Raw genomic sequence first — 27,649 nt, 5'->3', positions numbered from 1 at the left:
TTTGTATGAATTAAAAAAAATAATAAAGTAAACCTGGTTAGCCCTGAAGTCACTTGCTCAAGAACAAAAACTGTACAACCTTGCCTGTGCAGGACTAATATCAGGCCAATTGAGATTAAGCCTACTGTTTATAGAAATAATTCCTTAAGTTTTATGGCTGTGAGGCCTCAGATAGGTATATTTAGTTTGTAAAATTTGTAGCTGGCAGATACCAGATCTTGAGGACTCTGTGCTACAAAGCATTTCAAAGCTGGAAAATAACAGGAGCTCTTTAACATTGTCATATGTATTTTGAATATACGTTCCCTCTATCGTAGTTACCATAGCCATAACAGATTACTGCATTGCTCTACAAATTCTTTTAGATGTGTCCTCCACACCTATTGAACTTTTCCTTGAAGAAGGGTAGGTAGGATTGTGCTTTCCAACGGGAAGCCCAAACCAAATATAATTCACTGGGGAGAACCGACTCTGTGGACCCGTTGGTATTTCCACAAGCACATATGGGATTTTGATGTAAAAGAGAATCTGTGCAAGCTGTGTCATCATGTGTGGTAGTAGTACTACCTCTTGCCGTTTCTCCCCTCACCCCGAGTAAGTCTGCTTCCTGGGTTAAAGAAGGTTCTTCTGTTAAACATTGTATTGTAAGAGCTTTTTATACTTGTATGTAAAAAAAAAAATCACTATTGCAGCAACGTCTGCAGTTGTCCTGGTTTGAGGTAAAAAAGAATCAACTTTGTATTCAATAATTTTGCCTCTTAGCTCTTCTCTTGTTGCAAAGCAATAACCAAACACTTCCCAACAATAATAGAATACTGGTTCTGTAAGTACTCATACGTGTAACTCTTTCTTGCAGGTGGTCTTCAGTAGGGAGGGTTCCATTCTTGCTTTTGAATTATAACTTAAGTTAACTATTAACTACAAATTCAATATAAGCTATAGCTTATACCCAGGAGTTCCTTTTCTTAGCCAAGCTGTTGGTGCACAGTCTGTTTTATTTTCCTTTATTTATCTTGGAAACTAAATGTATTTGTTCTTACATATATTCAATATATAAGTTGGTAAGAATAGTGGGAGAATGACTTAAAAAACCAAAACATAAACCACCCCCCCACACATACCACCACCACCAGTTGTCTTGTCCCATAACCACTCCCCCCTACCCCCCAAAAAAAAAAAAAAGAAAATCAATCAGGGAAATAGTCACAATGAGGATTTCATTTTGGAAGAGTGTTCAAAGAGGTTTTTTGGAAATTAAATAAATTTATGCTTTTAAAAATTGATGGGAAACTATTGTAATTGCTAAATTTTAACTATAGGAAACTCACGGACTAGTGAGCCCTGGAATAGGGGGTATGACGACTATAGTCACACATACAGTGCTTTTGGAATTTAAGGTCTGTTGTAAGCATGCCTCTTGAGTCTCAGGAAAATTAAAAAATATGGGTAAACTGAGTCTACTGAGACAAAGTCTGTGACAGTTGTCAAGCTTTTGGAATAATATCGACTGGAAGCTTTTTAGCCATATTAGGGCTATTTTGTCTTCTATGTTTTCAGAAAGCTTTGTTTTCAAGTATCTGATGAATGGTTCTTGTGTTGAATTTCTAAGTCTTTCGTTAGAAGTGTGCCTGATGCCTTCAGTTTCCACTGATGAGCAGAGTTTCAGCTTGACAGTGTCTGGCCCAACCTTTGGACGAGCGGAATAGATTTTGAAGACCGCACAATCCCAGCTGAGATTCTTGGTTATGCGCTCAATTTTGTATTTCACTTAATTAAACAGGATACTCCAGACAGCTAATATTCTGCTTTGCACTTGGAAACTATATTCCTGATTTTACACATAAAGCTTGTTCTTAGTCTTGAAGCATTCCCGGCATAAATGTAAGCTACTTCTATGGACGGTACAAGGCAGGAAAGTCCTGGTAGGCTCGTGGTCTTGGATGACAGTTTCCTAGTAATGTGCAAGATGAAAAGCGTTTGATACCTGCTCAGACCTTGAGGAAACTATCACACTTGTGAAAAAGTTATGGGCTGGCAAAATATGTTGACATGCTAGATTCCAGTGTCAGATTTACTCCTGTACTGCTGAATCTGAAAACGGGGATTTGTCAATTTGAAATGTTAAGCTGGGGGGAGGGGAGGAGTGGGTGACTTTGAAACTGTAGAAAAGCATATGCTCAGCCTGAGCACAAAGGGCTGTGACTGACTTGTCTGATTTCACCTGCTGAAGACCGTTGAAAATTATTTTGCATCTCTGTGAAACCTATGTAGATTGAGCTGCAAAGGAGGCAGAGCTTTGTTCGGGGTTGGTTGCCTTCTTCATGAAATGCAGCCCCCGAACCCAACAGACTGTTGTACCGGCTTGGGAAACAACAGCAGTTTTGTAAAGTACAGCTCGCTGCAAAAGGCAAACTGAAGTAAGATGAAGACAAAGCTGGGAAAGGAATCTCTTTATCCACAATCTTTCATGAAAAGGAAAAAGCACAGTTAAATACTCTGTTCTTCTCAAAGACTTCTAAGAAAAATGACAATGCTGGTTTTTTCCATGAAAAGATAAAGTGTCAGAAACAATATTTTCACATAACTAGTTGGGTATGTTAGAACTTCCTGGTTCTTATACTGGCTTTATTGTGCCTAAGAAGGAAAATAAGTAGCTCAAGTCAGCTAAAACCTCCATCTGGCCCCATGGTTAAGCATGTGAAGAAATCTGTATTCAATTGTTATCGAAGGTGGGGGTGTTTTTTAATCTCAGAAATGGAATTACCCTTTGCTGACCATGATTTGCATTAAATTAAATTAGTCTCTAACCCACCTTGAGCTTTGGTACATGTCCCTGACCTGTGAAATATTCATTAGAACTGCGTTCAGGTCATGTTCATTATAGCACACCTGCTCTGTGAGATTTAAGAAAAGATCCTGAACTCGGAATACTGGAACACAAATTCTATAGATTTCTTTCCAGAAGTCAAGCAATTCCATTAGGACTGCATAATATTTTCACAGAAGTTTGTCAGTGTCCTTGCTGAGTAATTTCCCCCTGTTTTCACAAGAAGAAAATGGTAAATGGACACAAATAATTGATCTGTACAGAAAGAAGGCACTACTTTTACATTACTACTCATGAAAGTAGAGCTGTAATATTTCAGAAACAAAATGGAACATGATTCTTGCTGAGGCTATTCATTATAAATTGTCTGAATATGCAAAACCCTTCATGAGCTATTACATAGAAATCATTCCAGATAGTCCTCCTATTATGGTCAAGTGAAGTTATAGCTTTGCTGAAGCAGCTCTTAACTCAATTTTTTTTTAAATTCTGTTTTAAGTGGAAGGGGGGAAAGTAGCCAAGGAAATCAACTTGAAACATGGCTTATTAATAACAGGTGAGTCACAAAAAATTGAAACAAGGTAATGCTTGTATTTGTTACGAAGAACAGTGCAGGGACTTCACAGGCAGGAAAGACAGGTAGGAAGATTAGGATAACAAATGGTTTCAGGGCTGCAGGTCTGGGGTGTTTCCCTCACTCACCATTCCCACCTTGCATTAGCTTACAGTGTAATCGTGTGAATAGCAAGAATCTGGCTTTTTAAAGTACACGAATACTGAGGAAATGTAGCTTTCTGAGGAAGGGATTCTGTTATCTGGATTACTGTGAGTTTTTCCTAGAGTGTTTTGTGTGTGAATGTTCCTAAATGAGGTACAAATAATGATTTTTATTTTTGAGGTTTTTTCTGCTTGTCATCCTCTAAATTGAGGGCATGTTATTTAAATTGTGAAGTGTTAACTATGTTTGTCTCAACCTGTGGTTGGTTGAAATTATATTGTAACAGGAAGCCTACTCTGAACAAAGAGTGACTGCTTCGTTTACCTTGTGTCTTGGTAGAGAAATGTCCTCTACAGACTTTCATTATTCTGCTTTGGAAAACACGCACATATCTATGTAGCTTAATGAAACAGGCTTCATAGCCATGTATATATTCAACAGCATACCCACATATAGATCTAGTGGGGAGAATGTGCGTATCATATCCGACAGCTCTGGCTTTAATAGATACGTACGGATTAAATGGAAACATAGGAATTTTCTTCTGCTTTCACACTCATTTTTTTGCCACTGGGATGGCCGCTGGCAGATATCTTCACTTATTCTTTGGGTGGCTGAATGAATGAGAGTGGTAGCCGAAAAGCTACCGAAAAGCAAAGGAGCTTCTGAGAGAAGCCGTCTTTACAGCACGTGTTGTTTGGCTGAGCAAGAACGGGTTCTTTGGGGATCCTTCACGGCAGTGAGGGCAACCACTTCCATCTTCCTCGGGGACAATTCAGAGCCCACTTGTGCTTGAGCAGGGTTCAGTTTGGAAAATCTTTTATATTAGTGGTTTGACTTGGTATTTTGTAGGCTTGCTTTCTGAAGCAATATTGTGGTGGTGTGCTGGCTTTCAGCTCATCTCCTGAGGGAGCTAAACCAAACACCTGGAATCTAAGGGGGTTTTGCATTGGGTTTTTTGTTGATTTTGGGTGTCGTGTGTGTATGTGTCCTGCTATAAAATTACCACTGAGGTTATGGTAAGCTCTAAAAAGATTTTATTCTTTGCTGATCTAGGGGGAAATTTGCTAACTGTATTCTCAACAAACTGTAAAGTCCATATTTAGGAACACTGTCTTAAGGTTGGAGTTCCTGGGCATTCTCTGTGCCTTTCTGGGAGAATCCGGCAGCATCTGTGTACAGAGACACTACTGTGACAGGCACACCTTACCCTGACGCTGCTGGGGAGGGCGTATGCTGTCCAAATCTCTCCCACCAACCTTATTGCCATGACATCGGTTGTTCCTGAGGTCAGTAATTGCTACTGGAATTTAGAAGGAATGCTGGGGCCTTCAAGCAGGCCACCTTTTGTGCCTTGAGGGTACCGTCTCATTTCGTATCTGTGGCTGGGACAGAGGATGCAGGGAGGGCAGTGGTAGAAAGTTCTTTGGAGTTATTTGAAAGGGCCTTTATTTCTACTGGCTGGAGAGTTTATTTTTCAAAAATACAACTGTTGTGAGTATCCTACTAAAACCACTTTAAGTCCATAGAGGTTTTTCATATACTATTTTTGAAGAGGAAAATAAATGGAATATGTGTCTGTGTGCACAAAACCACACACACGCAACCCCAAAGATCTCGACAGAGGGTGGAGGAAAGAGAACCCTGCTCTTGGCTGGTGAACTCTGAAGTGATGCTCGCAACATAAAAGGGTTGTAGTTTTTAAGGAAATGGTATCGGTTACAGCTGACAGAAGATATAATTGGATATAATTGTCAAATTTTCCTTCACAGGTAATAATCAAAAAAATTAGCAGATATTATAATTAAGCTGTCTGCTATAGGGAATACATCAGGATGTAGCTGATGGTATTTGGTTGTTTGATTGTTTACAGAGTTTTTTTGCAATGGTATATGGGAGACAACTTCTTACCATAAAAAGTCTGGATAGCTCTACAGCTTAAAACTTTGTACAGGAATTTGTTAAACTCATCCTACCAAACAATCCAAATTCTACAGCGAAATCTCTCATTAAGTTTCCACTTACTCATTTAGAAAAGTCTTAGCTGATATAGCCACTTCCTCTGTCAGTTTCTTACTGTACTTTTCAATATAATAATTGCTGTTAAATGAAGTTTTTAAGAGAGCAAAACCAATATGCAATGTGAGTATGACTCAGTAATTTGCATCTGTATTTTGAGACAAATGAGACTAAGCAGAGCAGTGCATATTTTGAAATATATAGTATATGCTAGTCCATTAAACTTAATCTATATGGACATTTCTGAAAAACACTAAGAGCACACCCCCCCAACACCCCCCAAACAAAACACTCAGTTGGAAGTATCTCTTTAAACATCATGACAACTTAGGAGGGTTGTTTGCCGTCTTCCATTTCTTGAAATCGGTATCAAGACTAATGAAAGGAAGCCAGTCAGAACCTCACTACACATCTACTACTTAAATTCAATTTTGTGTGGAGCTAAGGCAGTTCTCCAAGGATCACTGAGGAAACGTCTTCAAGAGTATCTTGAATAAATGGCTGAATCTGGACGGCAGAGCCTCACTTCAAAGTTGTTATTTTTTTTCTCCCCCCCTGTTATGTTTAATGATTCAAGCCCTGCTTCACCCAACCAGGGGGAGGAGCTGGTTGGAAGGCCTCTTCACGTCAACAAAAATAAGAACTTAGTTTTGGTCCAATAAGCCTCTTAATTAAATCTGAAATTCTTTCTAACTTCTGTTCCAGAAATATAATGAATATAACAATTACAAAAGAAACGAGAAACAAAATTTATAGAACACCTGAAAAAGTGAAGCGGATGCATCTGTTCAGCTCTACACTCCAACCTTAGGCATTTTCATGAAAGTCAATTTAATTTGAGACTTTAAACATAATTTTAAGTGAAACGTTTAAGTGAAACGTGTCATTAGTATACCTTTTGGCCTAGCAGATATGAATACCCTGAGGAACATACTGAAGGTAGGCTCAGCTTTCTAGATCAGTTCTCCCCAAATCCAAAATCCTGCCAGTTTGGATGCTCTGTATGTGTGGATGGATTGGGACGCTGTCATGAGAAAAGGAAGAAAACTCTGCCGACTGATATCTTTACTGCACAACAGAGGTCATGGTTAGTCACTAGTGTATGGTTCCTACTTGGACAGTTTAATTGTGGTTTCAGGCTTACATATTTTAATCGGTTCCCCTGTGTGATACTAGCTTTAATAACCACTTCTACTCTGTGATGCTGTTGTAAAAGTCTATAACCAAGTCATGAAGAAAAAATATACAGAAACAAATGCTTACCATAGCTGCCCACATCCTGTAGCCCTAGAATGTAAGAACTAGTAAAAAAGCTTAGTTTCTTAAATTCTGAAACTTAACTGTTTCTTAACCACACATAGATAGGCTTCTGATTAGGACGCTTTTAAAATCCACTGCTCCTGTGTTCTTGACCAAGTGTTTAAATACAGAAAATGACGAAACTTTCTACAGTTTCCATATGAAACACAGTTTCATGTTAAGATGAAGCATCTAAAGCCAGGAAAGAATTCAGTAAATTCAGTTTTCATGTGTGTCTCTGCGGCCCTTCTCAGCAGTGTAGCAATACATTTTTGTAAACTGTGCACGTAAATTCTTAGACCAGTAGACTAACAATTCTCCAGCACAGTGAAGATGTATATATTGAAGATCTGCATCCAAATAGGTGCTCTTAAGTCCTGTGCAGAGCAGTTATTATGAATAGGTTATTTTCATGCATATGCTGGTTTTTCCTTGTCTTCAGCACTGGCTGTTTTCAACACCTTTTGGTTTTCACAAGAAAAGAAATTAAGTAATGGTAACAGATGAAACTTCTTGATAGAATTGTGGTTCTGTTTGTTTATTCTAGGGTGTTTATCCTAGTATCAGAATCTTAATAACGATGTGTGTTTTTCAGTTTAATTGTAGTGTATGGCTGTATTAAAAAACAGTATTTTTGTCCTTTAATTTTTCAGCTATATACAATTTCAAAGGCACAGGAATGCCACAACTACCTCTGCAGATTGGTGATGTGGTCCATATCTTGGAGTCCTGTGAAGGTAAGTCAGTTGCCTTCAGGCTATAGGTTTCTTTGCGTGAGTAACTTCATCCTCTTACTTCACAATAATTCCCCATGTTGCATAAGTAGTTGTCTAATGCTTTTACTTGTGGTGGTGTTCTATTTTGAGGAAGAACCTATTCATTTTTGGAGAGCCAAAATCAGAAATGTTATAGTATATGTGGTTTTTTGGGAAGCCATTACCAAATGAGGAAGTCATCAAGGTGAATGTAGGGTTTGTGAAGTTTATGCTAGCTTGTAAAAATACCTGATTGAATTTACATTAGATTTGATTGATATTTTATTGGAGTATGTTTTTGCCTCTAAACTAAATATTTGTCGCTAGGAGATATTAATCACCCTAGTCATAAGTATACAGTCTAAGATGGAAATCTAGTATGTTACAGTAGTTTGTAGGTCAGCATGATGGAAACATTTCTGAAAACCATCCAACTTACTGAACAGCAGAAGTCCAAGTCAAGTCATGCATGATAGACAGTCAATATGCTGATCCAAACTTATGTAGTCAGTATGTGGAGATACCTGACCAAATACAAGCAGTAGAACAATAAGCGAAAATAAAATTTTGTATGTTTGTGAAGCTGAATTAATTTTCAGTACTGTAGTGATAGTGTATTCCTCCACATTGATTTGATCTGTACCTTCACAATCTTACTGAATTCTCTACCAAGTCTGTCAGAGCTGAAGTTTTTATTAGTATAAAGCAACAAGGTTGCAATTATTATTACTAACTCAACAGTTAGGTATCTGCAAAGGTCCTTGTAACAGTAATTTATTTTCAATCTGCAGTGATGTTCTTGACCAGGTAAGAGTTTAAAAAAAAAAAATAAGGTGTTTCAAGCTTTGCAAAATGTATTGTAAAATAATTGTCTTCAACCAGCTTCTATTGTCTATCAGCTGTATCTTAGGAACTGTAGTTATACTAAAGAGAAATGGCAACTGCTGCATTATGCAGTTATAGAGAGAGCTCAGTGTTGAAAGACACTTTGTATGTTGTGGTCATAAGGCTGCAAAGAAGCTGAAGCTGTTTGAGCACAGAAGCATTTTTTTTTCCTTCTTCTATTTGTAAAAGAAATTCAGTATGTCCAAGCATCAGTGAAAATATTGATGTCACTCATTAGACTATTTGTCAACAAATGCATCTCATGTCCTCTCCTAAAAAATGAAAGGTGTGCATATTTCTTTAAGCCTCCATTCTAAACATATTGGCTAAGGAAAAAAAAATACCTCCTTATCCCTACATTGTCTCTGTTAATTGCAGAAACAGTGCTTCAGACTTGACTCCCGTGGTATGTTTGTTGTCAGGTTGCCAGCCCAGCCTAACAAGTTGAATGGTGATCTTATGGGGTCATTTTTATCTAGAAGTTTCTTCTGAATCCTCTACCCTTAACACGCCATGTCATAGGTTGCTTTATGAAATCCGTTTGTCAATGAAGTGGAATCTTCTGTATTGTGCAATTGAGGAAGCTGATCTTTTATCAGGTATCTTAAAAAATATGCTGCCAGCTGCAGCTGAAGAGTAACCAACAGTAACAGGGTTTTTTCTTGTGCTCATTTTACATGCTATTTTAGTTTGGTTTGCATTCACAAAATATATGCACAGAACATACATGTGCAGTTACAGCAAATGGGGTGAAGTAGATTTTACACGCTTGGTTGTAAATTGGAGACTATGTGCAAATAATTCAGTTTTAGAAGTTAGTTGGAATTTTATTGTTGAGAAGATACTGGGGAAAAAAATCTCATTGCTAAAAAACTTGAAAAAAAATCTGTCCTGAGTCTTTCCTTGAGGTCAGTGATTTTCTTCTGACTTTTAACATTGCCTTTGTCACAGTACTGTTTGGTTGCATGGCCAAAATACCTGTGAAATGGTGAGAGAGAAGGTGGTAGGGAAGAGATAATATCTGTTCATGCAATTATAGTCAGAAAATGTATGCTTTTAGTCATAAAATGCTTTCTTTAGGGTGAATTAGAAGTATGTAACAGAGTTGAATACTGTTGCTGTACAGGTAATGTTTAATGATGGAATGTGTGCACAGTGGATGCGGCTCCTGCTGCAATTTAGTAATCTCTTAATTTTATGTTCTTTGTAGAAGTTTATTGTGACTTAACTAGGGTATAGATGGAACAAAGTCTGAATTAGTATTTTAATTGCCACTACTACAATACTGCACTTTCTTTTTTTTTTTTTTTTGGAAGGGGTTTCTAGTTATGAATGGAGCAGGAGCCCCATAATAGCCCTTCATTTTCTTGAGGTTCTAACTGGAAATTCACATTAGGAAGCTGCTTATTCAAGTTGGGTCCAAAAGCTGTAATTCCTCATGGCAGAAAGATGGCTTACTCTTCTTATACTCAAGGAAGCTGGATATATAACAACCATGTCCTGTATTGGATTAATACTACACCTAGAACACAATTGAAAAAAACTTTATGGGCTATCCAGTATCATGAATGATCTTGCCTGAGAGAGGTGTGTGTGTGTGTGTTATATTACATTACAAAACACTTATCCTACCTTTTTTATGTCAGTGTGGGGGTGTTAAATTCTGTGCAAGATTATCTGTAATTACTATGCAAGACCTGAGAGTAGACCATATAATCATACTTGCTAATGTGCAAGTCATGCTAATGTATTTTTGAAGTAAGTAATAAATTTTGAACATCCTATGCTAGATAGTTCTTATATGGAACAAAACCCGTGACCTTATTACATGCTTTTTTTTGCATATGTTCTATCATACTAAAGGCACTCTTTTTTCCTTTTAGATTGGTACAAGGGTTATCTAGTAAGACATAAAGGATCAGAGGTAAGATCACGCTATTCATATCTACGGCACTATTTTTAAGGAAACAACCCATGAAGCGGGTTTTTGCTATCTCTTATCAGAGTCCTACTTTGGTCTCTGAAGTCAGCTATCTCCATTCTGTTTCCTGTAAGATGAATAAAATTATCAGCATTTGCCCTGAACAATGTTGGTAAATATTAGAAGTGAGGACTGGGAGAAGCAGATCAATGAAGAAAAAATTACTGTGTCTTCAGTTTAACAGATTGATGAAGACATTTGAAATATGATTGGTGGAAGCTGTTTCTCTCTGTAGCCTGGAAAAAGGCTGTACAAAACCTTGACAGCCACTTAAAACAGGATATCTGGGGAGCAGAGAGACAGTTGTTGACGAAGAACACACCACCAGAAAAAATCAGAACAGTCTGAAGTTGTCTATTTCTCCTTTTTCTTATTTTGTATTCAGTAGGCATCTACAGTGACTTTTAGGTATTAGCAGTAACTTGCATTAACTTAGAGTAACTAATTTTCAAACTGTGTGTGACAGTAAAATATTTTAGTTTCCTTTTGGAAATATTACATGCTTGAATTAATGTTTCACTTCATTGCTCAATGACTACACATCCTAAAAGACAGAGAAATAAATAATTGTTTGTGATAATCATGCATAATTGTTTTCTCCAGACTTCTATCTTGTTTCTCGTGTTCTATGAGCTCCAACACAGCTGCACAGAACACCTTATTTGCTTGCTTCCACTTCTAGCTCATGACAGATGAGGTGGAAGCCAGGGCAGAGATAAGTTAGTCCACTGTAAGTTCTCGTTACAGCACAGTATTTCAGTGGAAGCTCCCCAAAGTAGTTACTATCAGCTGGTTGATCTGCACTAACTGAGGGTGGATATGAGAGAATGGCTAACCGTCCTCCCACCCTGTCCAATACAACTGTGTTTGAAATACTCCTTTGACATTTCTTTTGTCTCAAAATGCTACTGCTGTTTGTTCTAATTCAATTTTTCATTTGAATTGGTTAAAATTTAGTCTAAAACTAAAAAGGGAAAATACTGACCAGAACTAACCACTTCCTTTTAACTAATTCTTAATATTGCTAAAGGCCTTCAAGTTCAACATGCATAACATGTTTTAAGAAGTAGTATTAATTTCATAAGCTAAGATTTCACTAAATTTAGTATCGATGGGACTTTCTTCTTTTACTTTGCTTCTTCCTGGACTCTTTTGAACTTAAATCTTAATTAAAAACTGTGGAAGTGATAAGACATGATTGTGTTTTGATTAAGATCTCGTGCTAAAAGAAAATGGCTACAAAAGCTGAAATCTAATTCACAGAAATGCTTTTTAAAGTACCACATAACGCATGTCAGTTACTGAAGAGAGAAGAATCCAAGAAGAACCTAGCTTAATTACCAGGACTAGATTTTCTAGTTAATGAGAGGATTATCATGGATAGATTGACTGTCAAACATTCCTTTAGGATGACCTAAGGCATTTCAGCTGTTGTAGAGCAAGGACACATCACATGAGATCATTTTGTCTGGTGACCGTGTTTTTCTACGCAGGTCAATTAACAATAAATGTTGACAATGTCATGAAATCTGATGCCTCCTTTGCTGCATCTTACTGTCTGGCCCTAGGTAGTACAAAATGAGACCATAATCTCAATCGCAGTGGTGCCACATAGACCTAGAATGCCTGAGAGTTTATGGCTTTCCTAAGTGTCTCCCTCCTTTGTGCATTGCAAATGAAAGGTTGGGTTTTTTCCTAAAGCAATTTTAGTCTTACGCACAGTGTTCTTGGCTCTTATGCTTCAAAGTAAACTTTGAGTTGACTGTCCTTCATGTCAGTGGCTATTTTGCTATTCATCCTGAGTCATTCCCTCTGTCTATCAATATTTCTTTCACTAGATGTGATGATCCTATATCAGCGTCTTTTCTCTGCTTTGATAATCACACTGATCTCTAAATTAGACTGCATTTCTTTTCCTAGAATGAGAAATGTATGGGCTGATGAACAGAGAAAAAGTTTCTTTACTGTATTTACACTGTATGTACTGTTTTCTGTGGGAGTAATAGGGGGTGGGTGTGGATGATTGTGTTTCTTATGAAGAAATGTAATTCTATGCATTCTATGTTTGTGTAAAAGGATATGACAAAACTTCAATTCTTCGTCTGTCAAACAAATGCATCTAGCTGGTCAGAAAACTCGATAGGCAGTAGTTAATTTGGAGATTACAGTTTATGTCACAGTTTTACGAAGAAAATTTAGAAGTGGATTTTGGAAAGCTTTTATTTGTTACTTAAATATTCTTGGAGAATAAAAGTGGATTGTATTTTCTTTTTTCTCCTTCAACAGGGAATATTTCCTAAATCTTTCATCCACATCAAGGAAGTTACTGTTGAAAAGAAAAGGTAGTGAATTTAACTGGTTTATTACATTAAGGATCTTGTCTGTTAAAGAATGAGCTTTAAGGCATTTAAATGCCTTAAACACAGTAACTATAATACAAAACCATGAAACTCAGATACTCTTTTTCATTTCCATTGTGCTAAATTTTCTTCTCTTTTCTAGACATACAGAAAACATAATACCTGCTGAAATTCCTTTAGTTCAAGAAGTTACCACTACTCTCTGGGAATGGGGAAGCATCTGGAAACAGCTCTATGTGGTATGACATTTTTCCATGCTTTTTGTGTCCTGTTAATTAGTTCTATTTATGCATATTGAGGTTTTGTTCAAATTAGTGTCTTTTCTTAGATGTGGGGCAGGAACTGGGAGGATTTAAGCAATTACTTCTTCGTCACTGCTTAGATGATTACCATTTTCTTCAATGGCTTTAAATTAAAAGGCTGACTTACTGCTGAAGAGTGGTGTAACTTCAGGCCTTTAGTTTCAACCTTCAGTACCCTGTATATGATAAATTTTTCTTAATTGTTCTTTGTAGAGTTGACGTGTTTCAAGACAGGAGTATCAAACATAACTAAGATGCATTTGAAAAAGATTCACCATGTTCTTGGGATGCTAGAACAAAAGTTGTTCAAAGGTTACTGGGAACATGTAGCTATTAACAACTGGCAATTTCAAGAACTCAGTATTTTTACTTTCGATATCTTAATTTTACGTTTCTTAAAGAAAAACATATTTTTTTCAATCTTGGAGATGAGAGGCATTTTTTCCTGTGAGTGCTTTTACCAATACATAAAAGTTATTAGTCAAAACGGCCACTGCATCAGCATCTGTGTTCCTTGTAAGTACTTGACCTAATTCTTGCTCCTGCAATTATTTTGCATTAAATATGACACTGGAAATCCTTTAACTGTCAAGACCAACGTTCCACTTCAACTTGAAGCTTGAAACCTATTGTTTTCTTTTATATCTTAGACAAATAAGAAAGAGCGGTTCCAGCAGGTCCAGTCTATGATGTATGACTTAATGGAGTGGCGGTCACAGCTTCTGTCTGGGACTTTGCCAAAAGATGAGCTCAAAGAACTCAAACAGAAAGTCACTTCCAAAATTGACTACGGTAACAAGTAAGTGGCCTATGTTGCTTCTGGAAAACATGATTTATTTTAAAGCATCCACCTAGAACAGAGATGATGATAAAGTTTTCCTGTTTGCAGTTTTGTAACTCATTAATGTGAGATGTATACATAGTGAACCTTCCTTTTCAAACTTCTCTCTGTTATTCCTGTGATAACAGTAGATACCATGTTGAAGCTTCTCACAGAAAATTGCTTTTTCAATTTATTAATTTATTTGTCAATTAGATATATCAGCTTGTCTATTGTAAAGATTTGAGGTCAGATAACTGGCCTTTATATACATATAACATCAGTGTACTTGGGACCCCAAACTTGTCCATCCTTCACAAACACAGCCTACCTCTAATAGTGTTATGCTACCACTTCAGAAGTGCTGCTGAGACACCTTACTATGGTGGATAAACAGCAAAAGTCTGAAAAGTCTGAAGTGTACAGAGCCTTTGCTAAAGGCATCGCATCACCACCCTGTCTCTCCCCCAGTTTATTAGGGAACTTTCAGGCAGAACTCTGGTTCACTTCACAGAAGTGAAACTACTAGGGGTAGCATGGCTATTTGATAAAATGCCTTGTCTGTTTCTGGCTAATGAAAAGTCACTGCAACACAACACACTTTTGGCAAAAATGGGGTTATGTGGAGTTGAGCGGTGTTCCACCGTCTGATAAGGCGGAGAGAGAGCTTGGTAAACAAATCTTCACAGTATTGGTTTTATAGGCATTGGAATCTGCTTATAAACTGTATTTAGCTATTGCAAGCGACTGTGGTTAGTGTGGCCCGAAGGCCTATATGCAGCTGAACGTTTTCAGTTACCTGTGGCTAGATGTAAACAATGACCACAAGATGTTACGAAACTCTTAACTTGTTCACTGTGATTTGGATGCACAGATTTCTGATGAACTGTATTCTTCGAGAACACACTATGGGAATACACTATGGGAATATGTGTATCCTGCTACAGTATGTGGAGCTGAATGGTCACTCCAAGACAGATTTTACTTTGAAATGCTCCAATCAAAGAAGCCTAGCTCTGATTAAGACAACACTAACACTTCTTTGCTTTTGGACTTTTGTTTTCACACTCTTTCCAAATTATGAGACAGTAAGCCTCTTCCTTTAGAGGAGCAGGAGTGTTTAAAATGGTTTGGGGTTGTATAGAGGAAAAATGCAAGTTGGATAGTATTTTTAAGTGCCTGAAAGCATAGGGTTGAGTTGTGATGCGTGAAGGAAACTTGCCAAACTGTGGAGAAGGAATAAAGGGGAATGACAATGGAGGCTGAGTGGGTTATTCTGGGAGAGGAGATTGAACACTGAATCAGAAGAGGTTGTGGATAATCATGTAAGGTGATGACTATGGCTTGCCGTCTGATCCAGACTGCTTCAAACAACATTAACAGTGCCCTAAGGGCAGCCAGTACATTTTAGAAATTATGAAAGGTACAGTCTGGCATGAAGTAGACAAATTTTAGAGGGGGATGCAGGAATGAGATCCTGGATAGGCAAGAAAGGGTATCCCTTGGCTAAGGTGACACCATGGCACTGTGGGCAAGAATATGTAGGATGTATGGAGGTAAGACTTGAGTTTTGAATGCTGAAGGGGGAAAAAAAAAAAAGAGCAGAAGGAAAAAGAGCATGATTTGTATGAGAGTAAAGGAGAACAGCACATAGTAGTTAGTTAAGTAATGAGTCTGGGAGAGTAAGAGGACAACATAAAAGCAGAAGGGAACAAGAAAAACCTACCATCTTGGGTACAAAGATTATACGTTAAAAAGCAAAAGAGATGAAGACTGATTAACGTCACTGCACGTGGTGGATCTATTTTATGTGACAGGCATTTAAATGCTTTGGTGACATTACTATAAACTCCAAAAACAGATAAATACTGTACAACAGCTTGAAAAGAAAATCGTGGGGTTTAGTTAAATTTTTCTACAATCAAATACTGTTGCATATATTTAAACTTATTTTATTGCTTTAAAACTTGACACATCTCCTTGTGCATTACATTCTAAGCTTTATTTTTATAGAAATAATCCTGCCATTATGCTCTTGTATTTTCACAGGATACTTGAGCTAGATCTCATAGTTAGAGATGAAGATGGAAATATCTTGGATCCAGATAAAACCAGTGTCATCAGCCTATTTCATGCACATGAAGAAGCGACTAATAAAATCACCGAGCGAATTAAGGAGGAAATGGTAGGAATGACTGGCCAAACTTAATGCTTCATTTGCTAAAATCAAAAACAAAAACCAGTACAAGGGTCAAAGAATGTAATCTTCTACCATAAAAGTTGTTGGAAACTTTTGCCTCTGACGGAACTAAGAGTAGATTCACATCCACGTTATAAATACGGCTAAGCCTCAAATGGAGTTAGCTGCATTTGTGCATTGGATTCAGGCTGTGGGTTTGGCTGAAAGCCTGTGTCTAAACCTGGTTCTAAGTCCATTCTTGGATTCCTAAATAGAAATATGTCTCCTCATTTCATCTGTAGGCTACTTAATAGGCTGATTCGCATAATGAATAGTTACATCCTTGGAGTTCAGGCTGCAAGCTATGACTAACCAAAGCTCTTAAATCTTGTGACAACACTAGTTGTTTGCTGTGTGTTGCTGCTTGTTAGTTCAACTCTGATGGAGCTGAAGAATTTAAGCTTACCAAAGAGGAACTCAGATGAACTCAGCATAATCTTGTGGACACCAGAAATTACCATGCCTAAGCAAAGCTGCTGAGTGCATAAATTTCATCTTTTAAAAGGGAAAGCAGGAGACTACACTTCCTCGACCTTTTTCTATATTACATCTGTTCAGGAACTTGTAAGATTTTTGGGTTCTTTTCGTCACTGATGAGAAAATAAACAGTAAAGCAAGTAAAACACTTGGCAAAAAAAAAAAAGCGGGGCCATCATGACACTTCAATAATGCCCAAGACAAATCACTGGAAAATACCTTATGAGTTGTTCTCATCAGTAAATAAATCTTGCTTCCCAGACATCAAAATGACACACTGACAATATAAGGAAAATTAAACTTGGTAGACTGCAATAGACTGTGCCTTGTTTTAAAAATACAGCCAAACAATAGATAAAAAGAGCTTTAGGCCATCAATTGTTAAGCTGTTTCTAGGTGGTTAAAATGGGATGTAGATAGAAATTAGGAGCCGATTCTGAGTCAGTGAACCTGCTCAGCTGTGTCCTGATCTCAGCATGTGTTATTTGTCTCCTCTTCAAAGAAATGTATTTTGTTTTGCTAGTGTTCCTAGCACACTGAAACCCCATTACAAAGTGGATAGTAGGCCTTCTGCTATATCCTACTGTGTTAAAAAATCATCTCCTTCAGACTTGTAGGCTTGCCTCTGTAGTGATACCTCAGTACTTTCTCGTCAAAAGTGGTGATACTGTTTCACCCTTTTTGTACTTACCCAGTGGCTGAAGAACTGGCCTAGGATATGGAAGTCACAGATTCATAGAGCATCTCAAATTGGAGGAGACCCATCTTTTACCAAAGGGCAGAGTCGTCTACCAAAATTCCAGTAAAGGACTTCAGAATAGTTCCATTGAAAGCAGCCTGATCATCTTGAGAGATAAGGTTTTGAAATACATTCATATACAGGAGCTGGCTCTTTTTTCTCCTGAATGAAAGTAAATGTAAGATTTTCACGAAAAGTAGGTTTCTGGAGGTGAAGGGATGAGAAACAGCTTAACTATTGTGTTCCTTGGAAATATTCTTAAAAAAGTAATCCCTGTTCTATTCCTAAAAGGAGATACTGACCTGGAAGGGATAATATGCTTAGAACCCCATACAAAGGAAGTTCTTACTCATATTACTGAGTATGTCCCCTAAGTATTGCAAAAGGTAGATTTAGGGCATCTCTGTCATCAACTTTTTCACTATTTGCACAAGGAGATAGCTCCCTGCTCTGGATGCAGTGTTTTAATGATCCCAGCCTGAGCTTTTTATCTCATTGCATACAGTGAAGGCTCAGGGGAGGAAGGTGGGATCTTCATACCTGTGTCAGTTCTGCACCTTCTAACCAACCTGCTCCTTTCTAGCTTCATAGTAGAAAAGGATGTTGATGCGCTGGTGAAGCATTGTGGAGGGTGACAAAGTTATTTGCTAGTAATGTCTGCGTTATTAAGCAAGGTCTTTCAGAAGAATATACAGGGCAATGCTTATGTGCTGTAAACAAGTATGTTTATCCAAATTTTCTACAATTTTTCAAGATTAACTGTTACATACAATAAAAACTGAAGCTATAGTATCCCACCATTTTAATTCATGGAGCTAGCTAATGATTTTCCTCCTTCTGAGTAGTCAAAGGATCAACCAGATTATGCATCGTACTCCCGAATGTCTTCATCCCCCACCCACAGCCTATACGTCTTTGTGCGGAATTTTGTGTGCCGAATTGGAGAGGATGCAGAACTCTTTATGTCACTATATGATCCACAGAAATTAACAGTTATAAGGTAAGCTTTCTTTTTTATTGCAAAAGAGTGGCAAAAGGAGCTAGCCAAAATGAAGTCAGATAGTTGCCAACGTGCTAGTAATGCAGGAAAAAAAAAAGATATTAAAGGAAGAAAACTAAAAGGAAAGGGAAGTGTGGACAGATCTAATTGTTAGTGGCTAATAAAGAATTCTAGGGTAAGGGATCCCTAATATTTTGATACATAATTCCTGGATTGAACACTTTAGAATTTTGGAGAAGCTTGAGACCATTTCAAAGTTAAGAGATTATTCTTGATGGGGAATGTTTTGATGTCTGGAATAGAGTGCTGAAACAGGGGGTAGGGGACAAAATGGGAGTAACTTATAAATTCAAAGATAAGTTAAGATTCTGTTGCGTGTTCCCATCAAACAGACTGATGATGATACTGTTTCTTCAAAAAAAAGTGCCATTCTGTCTCATGTTCAAGTTATTTTTCAAAATTTACTGACGGTGTTTTGTACAGCATTCTTCTTGTCTTTTTAGTCTGGTATGAGATTTAAACAGTCACCACAGACTATTGTCTGTTACGCAACCTTTGTTATGTGCTGTGGTTTTTCATGTTCTGTGGAAGGGAAGAATTTTTAAATCATATGACAATAAGATATTTATCTTCAAAACAGTGAGAACTACTTGGTGAGATGGGGGAGCAGAGGCTTTCCAAAGGAAATTGATATGCTCAACAACCTTAAAGTAGTGTTCACAGTAAGTGTTTTAGAGTTCACCTTACTTAATATTTGCAAATCGGATTGTCTCTTCTCTGTGGTCACTATCAGAACTCCTGAAGATTGAGCAAGATGACGAAGGAAGCAGAAGTAATCTTAGAAACAGAGCAAGCCAACCAGTCGTTGAGTGCTTTAAGGCAGTGACAATGCTTCAGTCTGCTTTCTTCAAATCAATTTGCTGTCTCATAAATTTACTGATGACTTGATATTTTTTATCTGCTGTACCTCTTGATTGCTACTACTTTCTCTATTTATCTTACCTTCTACTTTCTTCAAATTTTAATCTTTTCTGTGGACTCCGTTTGGGTTTGGTTTTGGTTTTTCTTCCCCATTGATTACTGAAGCTCAATTTATTACTGGAGGTCCTGTTTAAATTTCAAAACTTGGATCTTCTCCAACTAATATTCCAATTTTTTTTTTTGTTTGTATGTTAGGATCTTGGAAATAAAGACCTTAGCAGAGACAAAATTTATTTAGTTTGTCAAATAGTCCGAGTTGGAAGGATGGATCTTAAAGACAGTAACTCAAAGAAATACACACAAGGACTACGGCGGCCTTTTGGAGTGGCAGGTATCTGATGTCTCCTGTGCTACATTTGAAGCAGGGCCCAAGTGATACTTGCCCAGCCTGGACCGTAAAATCTCTACTAAGACAAGTCAGAATACAAGATAGCTATATCGTCTATCTTCCATATTTAATTTTTTAAGTCCAGAAAGACTGCACCTACATTAGCATTTTAGTTCAGGTCAGAAATGTGCTTTTGAATTGAATTTCTTAATAATTCATACTTACTGCTATGCAGTGCAAACTGAGGAGTATAATAAGAGAAATCCTTCGATGAAGCAAAACCAATGGTTATGTCCCAAAAGCACCACCAATGCATTCATATCTGCATTCACAGGGTTAGATCAAAACTAGTCTGAAGTAATTCTCCCTTTACACACTGTCATGTTTGTAGCGTGGACTTTGCACTAAATGTTCTGACCCACAAATCTACCCCTATTGGGCTACACTGCTTGCTAGTGAAAAATCTATATTTGCCTTAAGGCACAAGAATGTTAATGTACATCACTCATAGATAAGAGGAGCTATTTTGCAATGATATCATATGTTTTGATGCATTTTCTTTTACTCTTCTAGTTATGGATATTACAGATATCATAAAAGGAAAAGCTGAAAGTGATGAAGAAAAGCAGCATTTCATTCCCTTTCACCCGTAAGATACTCAAAGACATCTTTTTTTTTACATGCACAAAAATACTTCTAGATCTCTTTGGCTGTGAACTGTTTCAAGAAAAAATAATTTTTCCTTTTAATAATTCCACGTTGTAATAGTGCTAATTATTTAACTACCACTTTAAAAGGCACTTAACATGCCTGTAACCTCTGCCAAGACTTAAATGAATGTGCATTGCTATGAATGTGCTCCTTCAGACAGCTAGTACCGTGTCCTACTTAACAAAACCTAAGTTAAATAGTTATACGTATTCAACAGTAAGCTTTACATGTATGGATAACTAGTAACTTACGTGCTTCATTCTGTTTTGAATTTGAGAAAAACTCTGAGTAAAAATTGAGTTTGAGTTAAAAAGTAGTTGAATTGTTACATGTTAACTTTATCTTCAAAAGCAATGCCAGATCAGCTGCCTAAAGATGTGATACTTGCAGTTCAAATGCAGAGATGCCAGTATTCACTGGAAACACTTGTTTATTTTACATAGCACTGCTGCTATGTACTATAGAGAATATGCTTAATTCTGTAAGACCCAAGTATGAGACACTGGTTTATTATTTCACTTATTTACAATTTGATCCAACATGTTTGTTATGTAAGCATTTGTTTCCAATTTCAAAAGTAGCTGAAAAAAAATTCAAAGTTCGTGAATCTGTCAGGCTCTGTATCTGGGAAAGTGGACTGGACTAGTGTATTGGTGAATGCGTTCATGTTGTGAATCCCTACAAAATTACAAGCTTTCGTATCACCAGTCTGTCACAAACTGCTTTTCCTAAAGTTGTTGACTGAATCTTTTCCACCTCAGTGTACACATAAGCTTAATGTGAGTGGTCTGCAACTCAGAGTGAGAGATAATGAAGTTACAGAACGTATCATAATAAGGTCAAGTACTGCAAAGAGGACTGAGACTGTTTGTCATCTATGTTCTGAATGGTGTTTGATATATTTAGCACTTAATTCCTAGTAGACATTGTTCTTTATCTTGCAGGGTAGTGGCAGAGAATGACTTTCTACACAGTCTCCTAAGCAAAGTCACTGCATCAAAAGGAGACAGTGGTGGACAAGGTAAAGGAGATATTTCTTTTTTTTTTTTTTTTTAATTATTGTGGAACTTCATTTCATATTGTTTATGCTTTAGAGAAAGGTTTTTATGTTAGAGCTGTAGCAGTGGCATGGAGGTGAGTCAACTTTGAAGCTGGAAGTGAAGAATCATGAGTTTGTTGCTGAACCGTAGAGGCAATTTAACTTCACAGCTACAGTTTTGGGTTACAGAGCTTTTACTTTCAGCTACAAAAAGCAGGGAAAGTGAATTCTTGTCACTGTTTTGGTGGGTAGAAGAGGCAATGATCTGAAGACAGATTATTTTTTTTTTTCCTTACCATACATGTAATCTTTTTATATTTTCCCCCCTCTTAATAGGTCTCTGGGTAACTGTGAAAATGCTTGTTGGAGATGTGACTCAAACTAGAAAGGACTATCCACATCTTGTAGACAGAACCACAGTTGTTGCTAGAAAGCTTGGATTTCCTGAAATAATCATGCCAGGTAGGATGTGCTTTGTTCTGTAATAGGAATGGATGCTGTTTTTCATTGCCTAGGTTACTGAACATCAGCTGCATCCTTATTTACTTAATTCTGTAATGGGTAATGGAGAGGCTCTTTAGAATTCACTCTACATGGCAAGTTTTGTTCCAATATTAGAGGCTTAGATAAAATAGCAAAATCCTTGGAAAGTATTTTCTAGTACTTAAGCAGAAAAAATAAAATCAAGACAGTGAAGGATAATCCCAGCTCCTTGTACAAAGCTTTCTTGACTTCCAAGCAGATTATGGTGGATGCTTACTTGAATTTTGAACTAAACTTATTGTATCTTATCAATTTCCTTTAATAATAATAATAATAAACACACATGTTTACAATATCTTGATTTTTTTGGATTTGTGATACTTTCCAATTAAAGTTGCTCACTGTCTGCAGTGCTCCTTTTTTAAAAATGGACAACATACACCCCTCTCCCCCAACCCTTCAAGTCAAATCTCGATACTTTTAAAAGTCATATTAATTTGTTCACAGAAGAAAATTAAAACATGAAGCTCCCTCTAGAAAGAGAGCTGTGTATTGGAGGCGGGGCGGGAGGGGGCGGGAATCGGTAATGGCATCATCTGTCACCTCACCAGCAGGTGTCAGTGCACGACGCGAATTGCTTCAAGTCGGTGAGAACTCCCATTTGTTTTTTTTTTTTAATATCACATCATAGCGTCTTCTTAGCTAAGAATAACAGCTGAAAATTTAAATTCAGATGGAAAATAACACATTTTTTTCCTGTTTCACTGCAGAAAAAGAGGCACTCTTGTGAATTTCAGTTGACTCTGTGCTCTCACAGCATTTTCATTGATTTTTAATCTTTCAATTTCTTTTCTAGGAGATATAAGAAATGACATTTATATTACATTGCTGTATGGAGATTTTGATAAATACAATAAAACAACTCAGAGAAATGTGGAAGTGATAATGTGTGTCTGTGATGAAGAAGGAAAAGTGATGCCAGTAAGTTTTCTTTTTTCTGTATGACAAACATAGAAACATGAGCTGCACTTTAGAAGTAAGCCTTAAACTTCTTAAAATTTTTTATAAAATTGTACAAAAACTTGCAGTTCCCTCACTTGTGTCATCTTGTGACTGATAAGTTTTATGATGTTTAAAGTAACATATCTATTTAAGTCCTATAAATGTCTTTTATAAAACTATAAAGAGACATAACATTGAATGACCTATTTTAGCTGTGCCAAGGAACAAATGCTGTTTCTGACAATTATTGTGTTCTTACTCTAGGGTTTTTCCTGTGGAAATTCCCAGAGGAATACAATTTGCACATTAAAATGTTAAAGTACCACTTCTGCTACATAACAAACCCTTCATTTGTGCCAGGAAGACTGTGTCATTGACCCTTGAATTAAGTCCATGGCACATAACTAAATTAGTGACAACAGATGAGTGTGGATGCTGTACATGTGCAACATAGTTTTTTCAGTGTCTTATTGCTTGTCTATTTCTGGTTTGAGGAATTTTTGTCTTTTCCTCAGGGCTTTTTAGCAATAGTTCAGTATTCAGGGGGATTTTGGGCCTTTCTTTTTCTGATCTTTATACCGTTCACTAAATCAGTAATGTGACCAAGAGGATGAAATAACTGTGCTTCTTGAGACAAAATAAAGATGGAGTAAGTCATTGTGATTCATGACTTGCTGAAATGTGTTTATGAACTACAATTAATTGCTTGACCTAAAATATAACTTTAAAGCTTGACTAGAGAAAATCCTAAACCTATGTAATGCTTAAATCCATGCAACAAATTTTAACCCTGATTACAAAACAGTACCTATAGCTGTGAAAACAACCACATGCCTTGCGTGTACTGAAGTTAACTCTTGAGAAATCTACTTCATCAACCTCTACTCTGTCTATTCACAGCTAGTATGCTTAAAATACATATACCAAAGTATTACGTAAAGAAATTAACCTATTGCAACGCGTTAAATCTTTCATTCCAATATTATGTATGTTTGGTTCTGCAGATGCATCCTTTCTCCAAATACCAGGAAAAAGTGAATTTGTCATGCTGTCTATGATCTGAAATATATGTTCAAATCATGCCTGCTTTCTGTGGGTAATATGCCTTAGACATGTTTAAGCAACAATTTTGAGGAATTAATTGAAATGTTCTTGAATGCAAGTAGTAAGAAAAGTAACTACCTTTCCCTTTTAGCCTCCAAAAAATAAATAAATACCAATAAACTTTCAAATGCATGAATTTATATTAATTTCAATGCTTCTAATTATCCATGAATCAAAACAGGTTTATGGTCACTATACAGGAAACTGGTTGGATCTGTTTAGGTATCAAACTAGTTTCAGCTGAATATCTAGCACTGGATTTACTGTTGCAAATAAAAGGCCTTATCTCAGAATACATTCAAACAAATTGGTGTGTAAACCTTGAAAGATCTCCATTCAGGCAGATGAGACATACCTTTCTGCAGTTAAATCACTCTGACCAAACGTTACAAATCATCTTCAGGTATCAGCATCACATCCTTCTTGTCACAAGGTATCCTGGTGATCAAAACAGACATCTAAGATACACTGGACTTTAAGCAGGAAAATGTCACCTTTGCAGTAGTTAGTGTAGCCTATATAGGATTAGTTTAATTTGTGCTTTCAGTGGAGACTTAATGTTTGCTTCTTTCCTGTGCTTCAGTTTCATGTCTGATGCCTGGTGTCAATGACCTTGCCTCATCAATTATGAGCATTACCAGTTTCTGAGTGTACAATCCTCAACTGCAGTCAGCTAGGAAAGATGGACGTAGGCTGAGAAAGAAACTGAATTCCTAGGTTACAAATTTTGAACTTGAAAAGTTGGATCTGTGCTAGTTCTGATAGCTATCATAGAATGTTGAATTCTAAATGTTGGAAAAAAGGGAGGAGGGGATGCTGTCAGTACCTCTACAACGTTTAGTTTGGAAGTCACCTCAGGCATGCAGCCCAGTGCTCGTGAGATTCTGCTAGAATAGAGTTTTAAAGTAAGTGGAGAAATAAGTGGAATAATGCAGCTAGATCACTTTTACTTTGTGTGTTTCTTCTACTACTTGAGATGATGCCTTGGCTACTTAAGTTTGTCAGTTTGAGAAGAGAATCGAGCCTATGTATTTTCAGCACCCATCTCTTCTTAGAGCCCACTGTGTAACGCCTGTAAAACTCACTCTATTTTGAATGATGCTATATCCGTATTCAACGCTGCTTGCTCGTGACAGGTCTTCACTCTCCACAATTAATCTGGCCCTGAATGCGTAGCTTTCATGGAGTATCTCCAGAGGCTCCCAGCTGGAGCCGCGCGGGGCCCTGGGGCAGCCTGTCCCAGGCGGTGGGGCCTGTTACCCGGGGAAAGGTTTGCCTCAGGCCCCAGGGCCCTCCTCATGGCTCCCAGCCGCCGCGGCGGTTTGCGAGGAAGCAGAGGGGGAGACCGCCTCACTTACCCGCCCGCCGCTGTGAAGGCGGTGTGGGGGCTCGGGGGCGCCCGGGCTGGGCGGCTGAGGGCGGGAGGCGAAGGCCGGGGGCCTCGGTGCTGGCCTGGCCCTGAGCGCTGCGGCCGCCATGTCACGGTACCTCGATGAGGGGTAAAGCTGGCGGGGGCCGGCGCAGGCCTCGGCGGTGCGCTGAGGTAAATCTGCCCGCAGCCGGGGGCGGGATTGCCGGGGGTGGGGGTCTCTCGTTGTTTGGTTTTGCTCAAGTCCTAAAGATTTACAGAAATTAATGAGGCGCTAACCACTTGGTTTTTCCCTTATTCTTGCAAGAATGCTGTTTGTTTGGGAGCGGGGGACAAACCCGTGAGTGAATATAGATCCGTTCTGTACTATCAGGTCAAACAGCCACGGTGGATGGAAACTTTAAAGGTACGGTGTAGATACTTTTCACTTGCTTTTTTTCCTCTTAATTTCTTGGTACCTCACACAGAAAAGTTGCACGGCATCAGCTTTTCCTAAAAAATAACTTGGTCCTGAATACAGCTAGAAGGAGGAAGCCTTAGTCATACATCAGTTATTGGACATATATGATTACTGAGGCTTAAAATGTGACCTAGAAAGTGATGTGAAGATTCTGTTCAGCAAAACAAATGAGGTCATCTTAAATATCCATATGTCCTAACACATCACATCAAAAATGAAGTATTGCACTTGTTCTGTTGCAGTGAAACAATGGAGACGAGGAGCTTCAATTGCATAATTAAAGAAAAAAAAAAAAGCCCCCCCAACACAAAAACCCAACACCACCACCCCACCCCCCCAACGTTACCATTTTAGAGAGAGAAAACTGTCTTGGATTCCTGTAGAGACACACCAATAACTATCTAATCTAGCTTTCATCTCTTTGGTTAGAAAATGCTAGAAGTGATTCTTCTAAAGCATATCTCAGCCTTGCTAGTTGTGAGTGAACACAAAGGAGTACAAGTCTTCAGAGTTTAGAACTATGAAGTTGATAATATAAAAAATTGTGCTTTTTTAATGCAGTTGGCCTTATTTGTTGCATATTTGTTATACATAGGTATGCTGCCTTAAGAATAAAGCAGTCACGAGTTTCTGGGATTCTACTCAAGGCTTTGAGACTGAATTTAATGATAAAAATATATTTATTTTGCCACTATTTTCTTACCTTTTTCACCTGCTTATTAAATTGCTCATCAATTTATGTGTATGAAATGTGGAACTTTCACAGTGCAGGGGTCTTGCATATGCTTAAATAATAAAATAATAAGACTGCAGTATACTTATTTTCTAGCATAAAAGCACCTGTGTTCAGTGCTTTATTTCTATGGCGGTGCTAGACTGTGAGCAAAGTCTAACAGATAATTGCTTATCAGCCACCACTTCTGATGCTGTGATCAGGCTCAGTAGTCTGTAAAAGGCATTATGGAGCCAGTAGAAGTGGTGCTTATTCAAAAATAGAGGTTCACTACAGGTGAAAACCCCTCCCCCAGCTCTGTTAATTATTTTCTGATTTTACAAAAGGTAGCAGTCCCTATTGAAGACATGCAGAGGATACATCTGCGTTTCATGTTCCGACACAGGTCATCTCAAGAGTGTAAGTAGGGAATTTTTACTTTAGTGACTCTTAATTCATTGATGGATAGTCAACTGAAAATATTTTGTTTTGCAGCTAAAGATAAAGGAGAAAAGAATTTTGCAATGGCCTACATAAGACTAATGAAGGAGGATGGAACAACTCTTCAAGATGGCATCCATGACTTGTTAGTCCTAAAGGTATTGGATCAATTTTTTCCTTTCTTTCCCCCACGAGACACCTTTTTCATATTGTTATCTTTGACTGTATTGTTTATTTTCTTAGTGCTAGATTAACTCTATTTTATTATTCCGTCAAAGATAAATATTACAGTTTTAATCTGAACAAAAAAAAATGTAACTTGTTCTATGGTCAGTAAATGTTGCTCTAAATTTTAATTAGAGCATCTAATTATCTAAAAGCAATGAGAGACAGTTACTCTTCCTACTATTTTTACAGAAGTTTGTGCCTTCGGTCTTCTGTACCATAGAGGAAGTCATGCTAAAGCTCAGTACCTGGATGTGTACAATTATTCTTGCTAAAGGAGGGAAAAGTGTTGTTTTGATTAATTTAGAATCTTTGTCACATGAATAATCAGGACATGTCATCTTAGGCAATTGGTTATTTGAATCTGCTGTGT

At 37.6% G+C, this 27,649-nt stretch overlaps 1 protein-coding gene across 1 annotated transcript in view; it reads left to right on the top strand.

Moving 5' to 3' along the window:
• The window catches only part of DOCK2 (dedicator of cytokinesis 2), a 196,222-nt gene that overhangs the window by 2,995 nt on the left and 165,578 nt on the right, over positions 1–27,649 (top strand). The window contains exons 2-17 of the mRNA XM_074603976.1: positions 7,517–7,600; positions 10,387–10,427; positions 12,771–12,826; positions 12,987–13,083; positions 13,797–13,945; positions 16,016–16,151; positions 18,267–18,421; positions 19,062–19,143; positions 19,598–19,733; positions 20,304–20,379; positions 21,386–21,462; positions 21,817–21,942; positions 22,820–22,944; positions 25,746–25,844; positions 26,958–27,030; positions 27,106–27,209. Coding sequence (XP_074460077.1) covers positions 7,517–7,600; positions 10,387–10,427; positions 12,771–12,826; positions 12,987–13,083; positions 13,797–13,945; positions 16,016–16,151; positions 18,267–18,421; positions 19,062–19,143; positions 19,598–19,733; positions 20,304–20,379; positions 21,386–21,462; positions 21,817–21,942; positions 22,820–22,944; positions 25,746–25,844; positions 26,958–27,030; positions 27,106–27,209 — 1,616 coding nt within the window. The remainder of the gene's footprint in view (positions 1–7,516; positions 7,601–10,386; positions 10,428–12,770; positions 12,827–12,986; positions 13,084–13,796; positions 13,946–16,015; positions 16,152–18,266; positions 18,422–19,061; positions 19,144–19,597; positions 19,734–20,303; positions 20,380–21,385; positions 21,463–21,816; positions 21,943–22,819; positions 22,945–25,745; positions 25,845–26,957; positions 27,031–27,105; positions 27,210–27,649) is intronic.

The sequence above is a fragment of the Larus michahellis genome, chromosome 11 (genome assembly GCF_964199755.1).
Source record: "Larus michahellis chromosome 11, bLarMic1.1, whole genome shotgun sequence".
In the NCBI taxonomy this organism is placed as follows: domain Eukaryota; kingdom Metazoa; phylum Chordata; class Aves; order Charadriiformes; family Laridae; genus Larus; species Larus michahellis.
The sequence above is the reverse complement of the archived record's forward strand: the minus strand, read 5'-3'. Positions and strand labels throughout refer to the sequence as shown.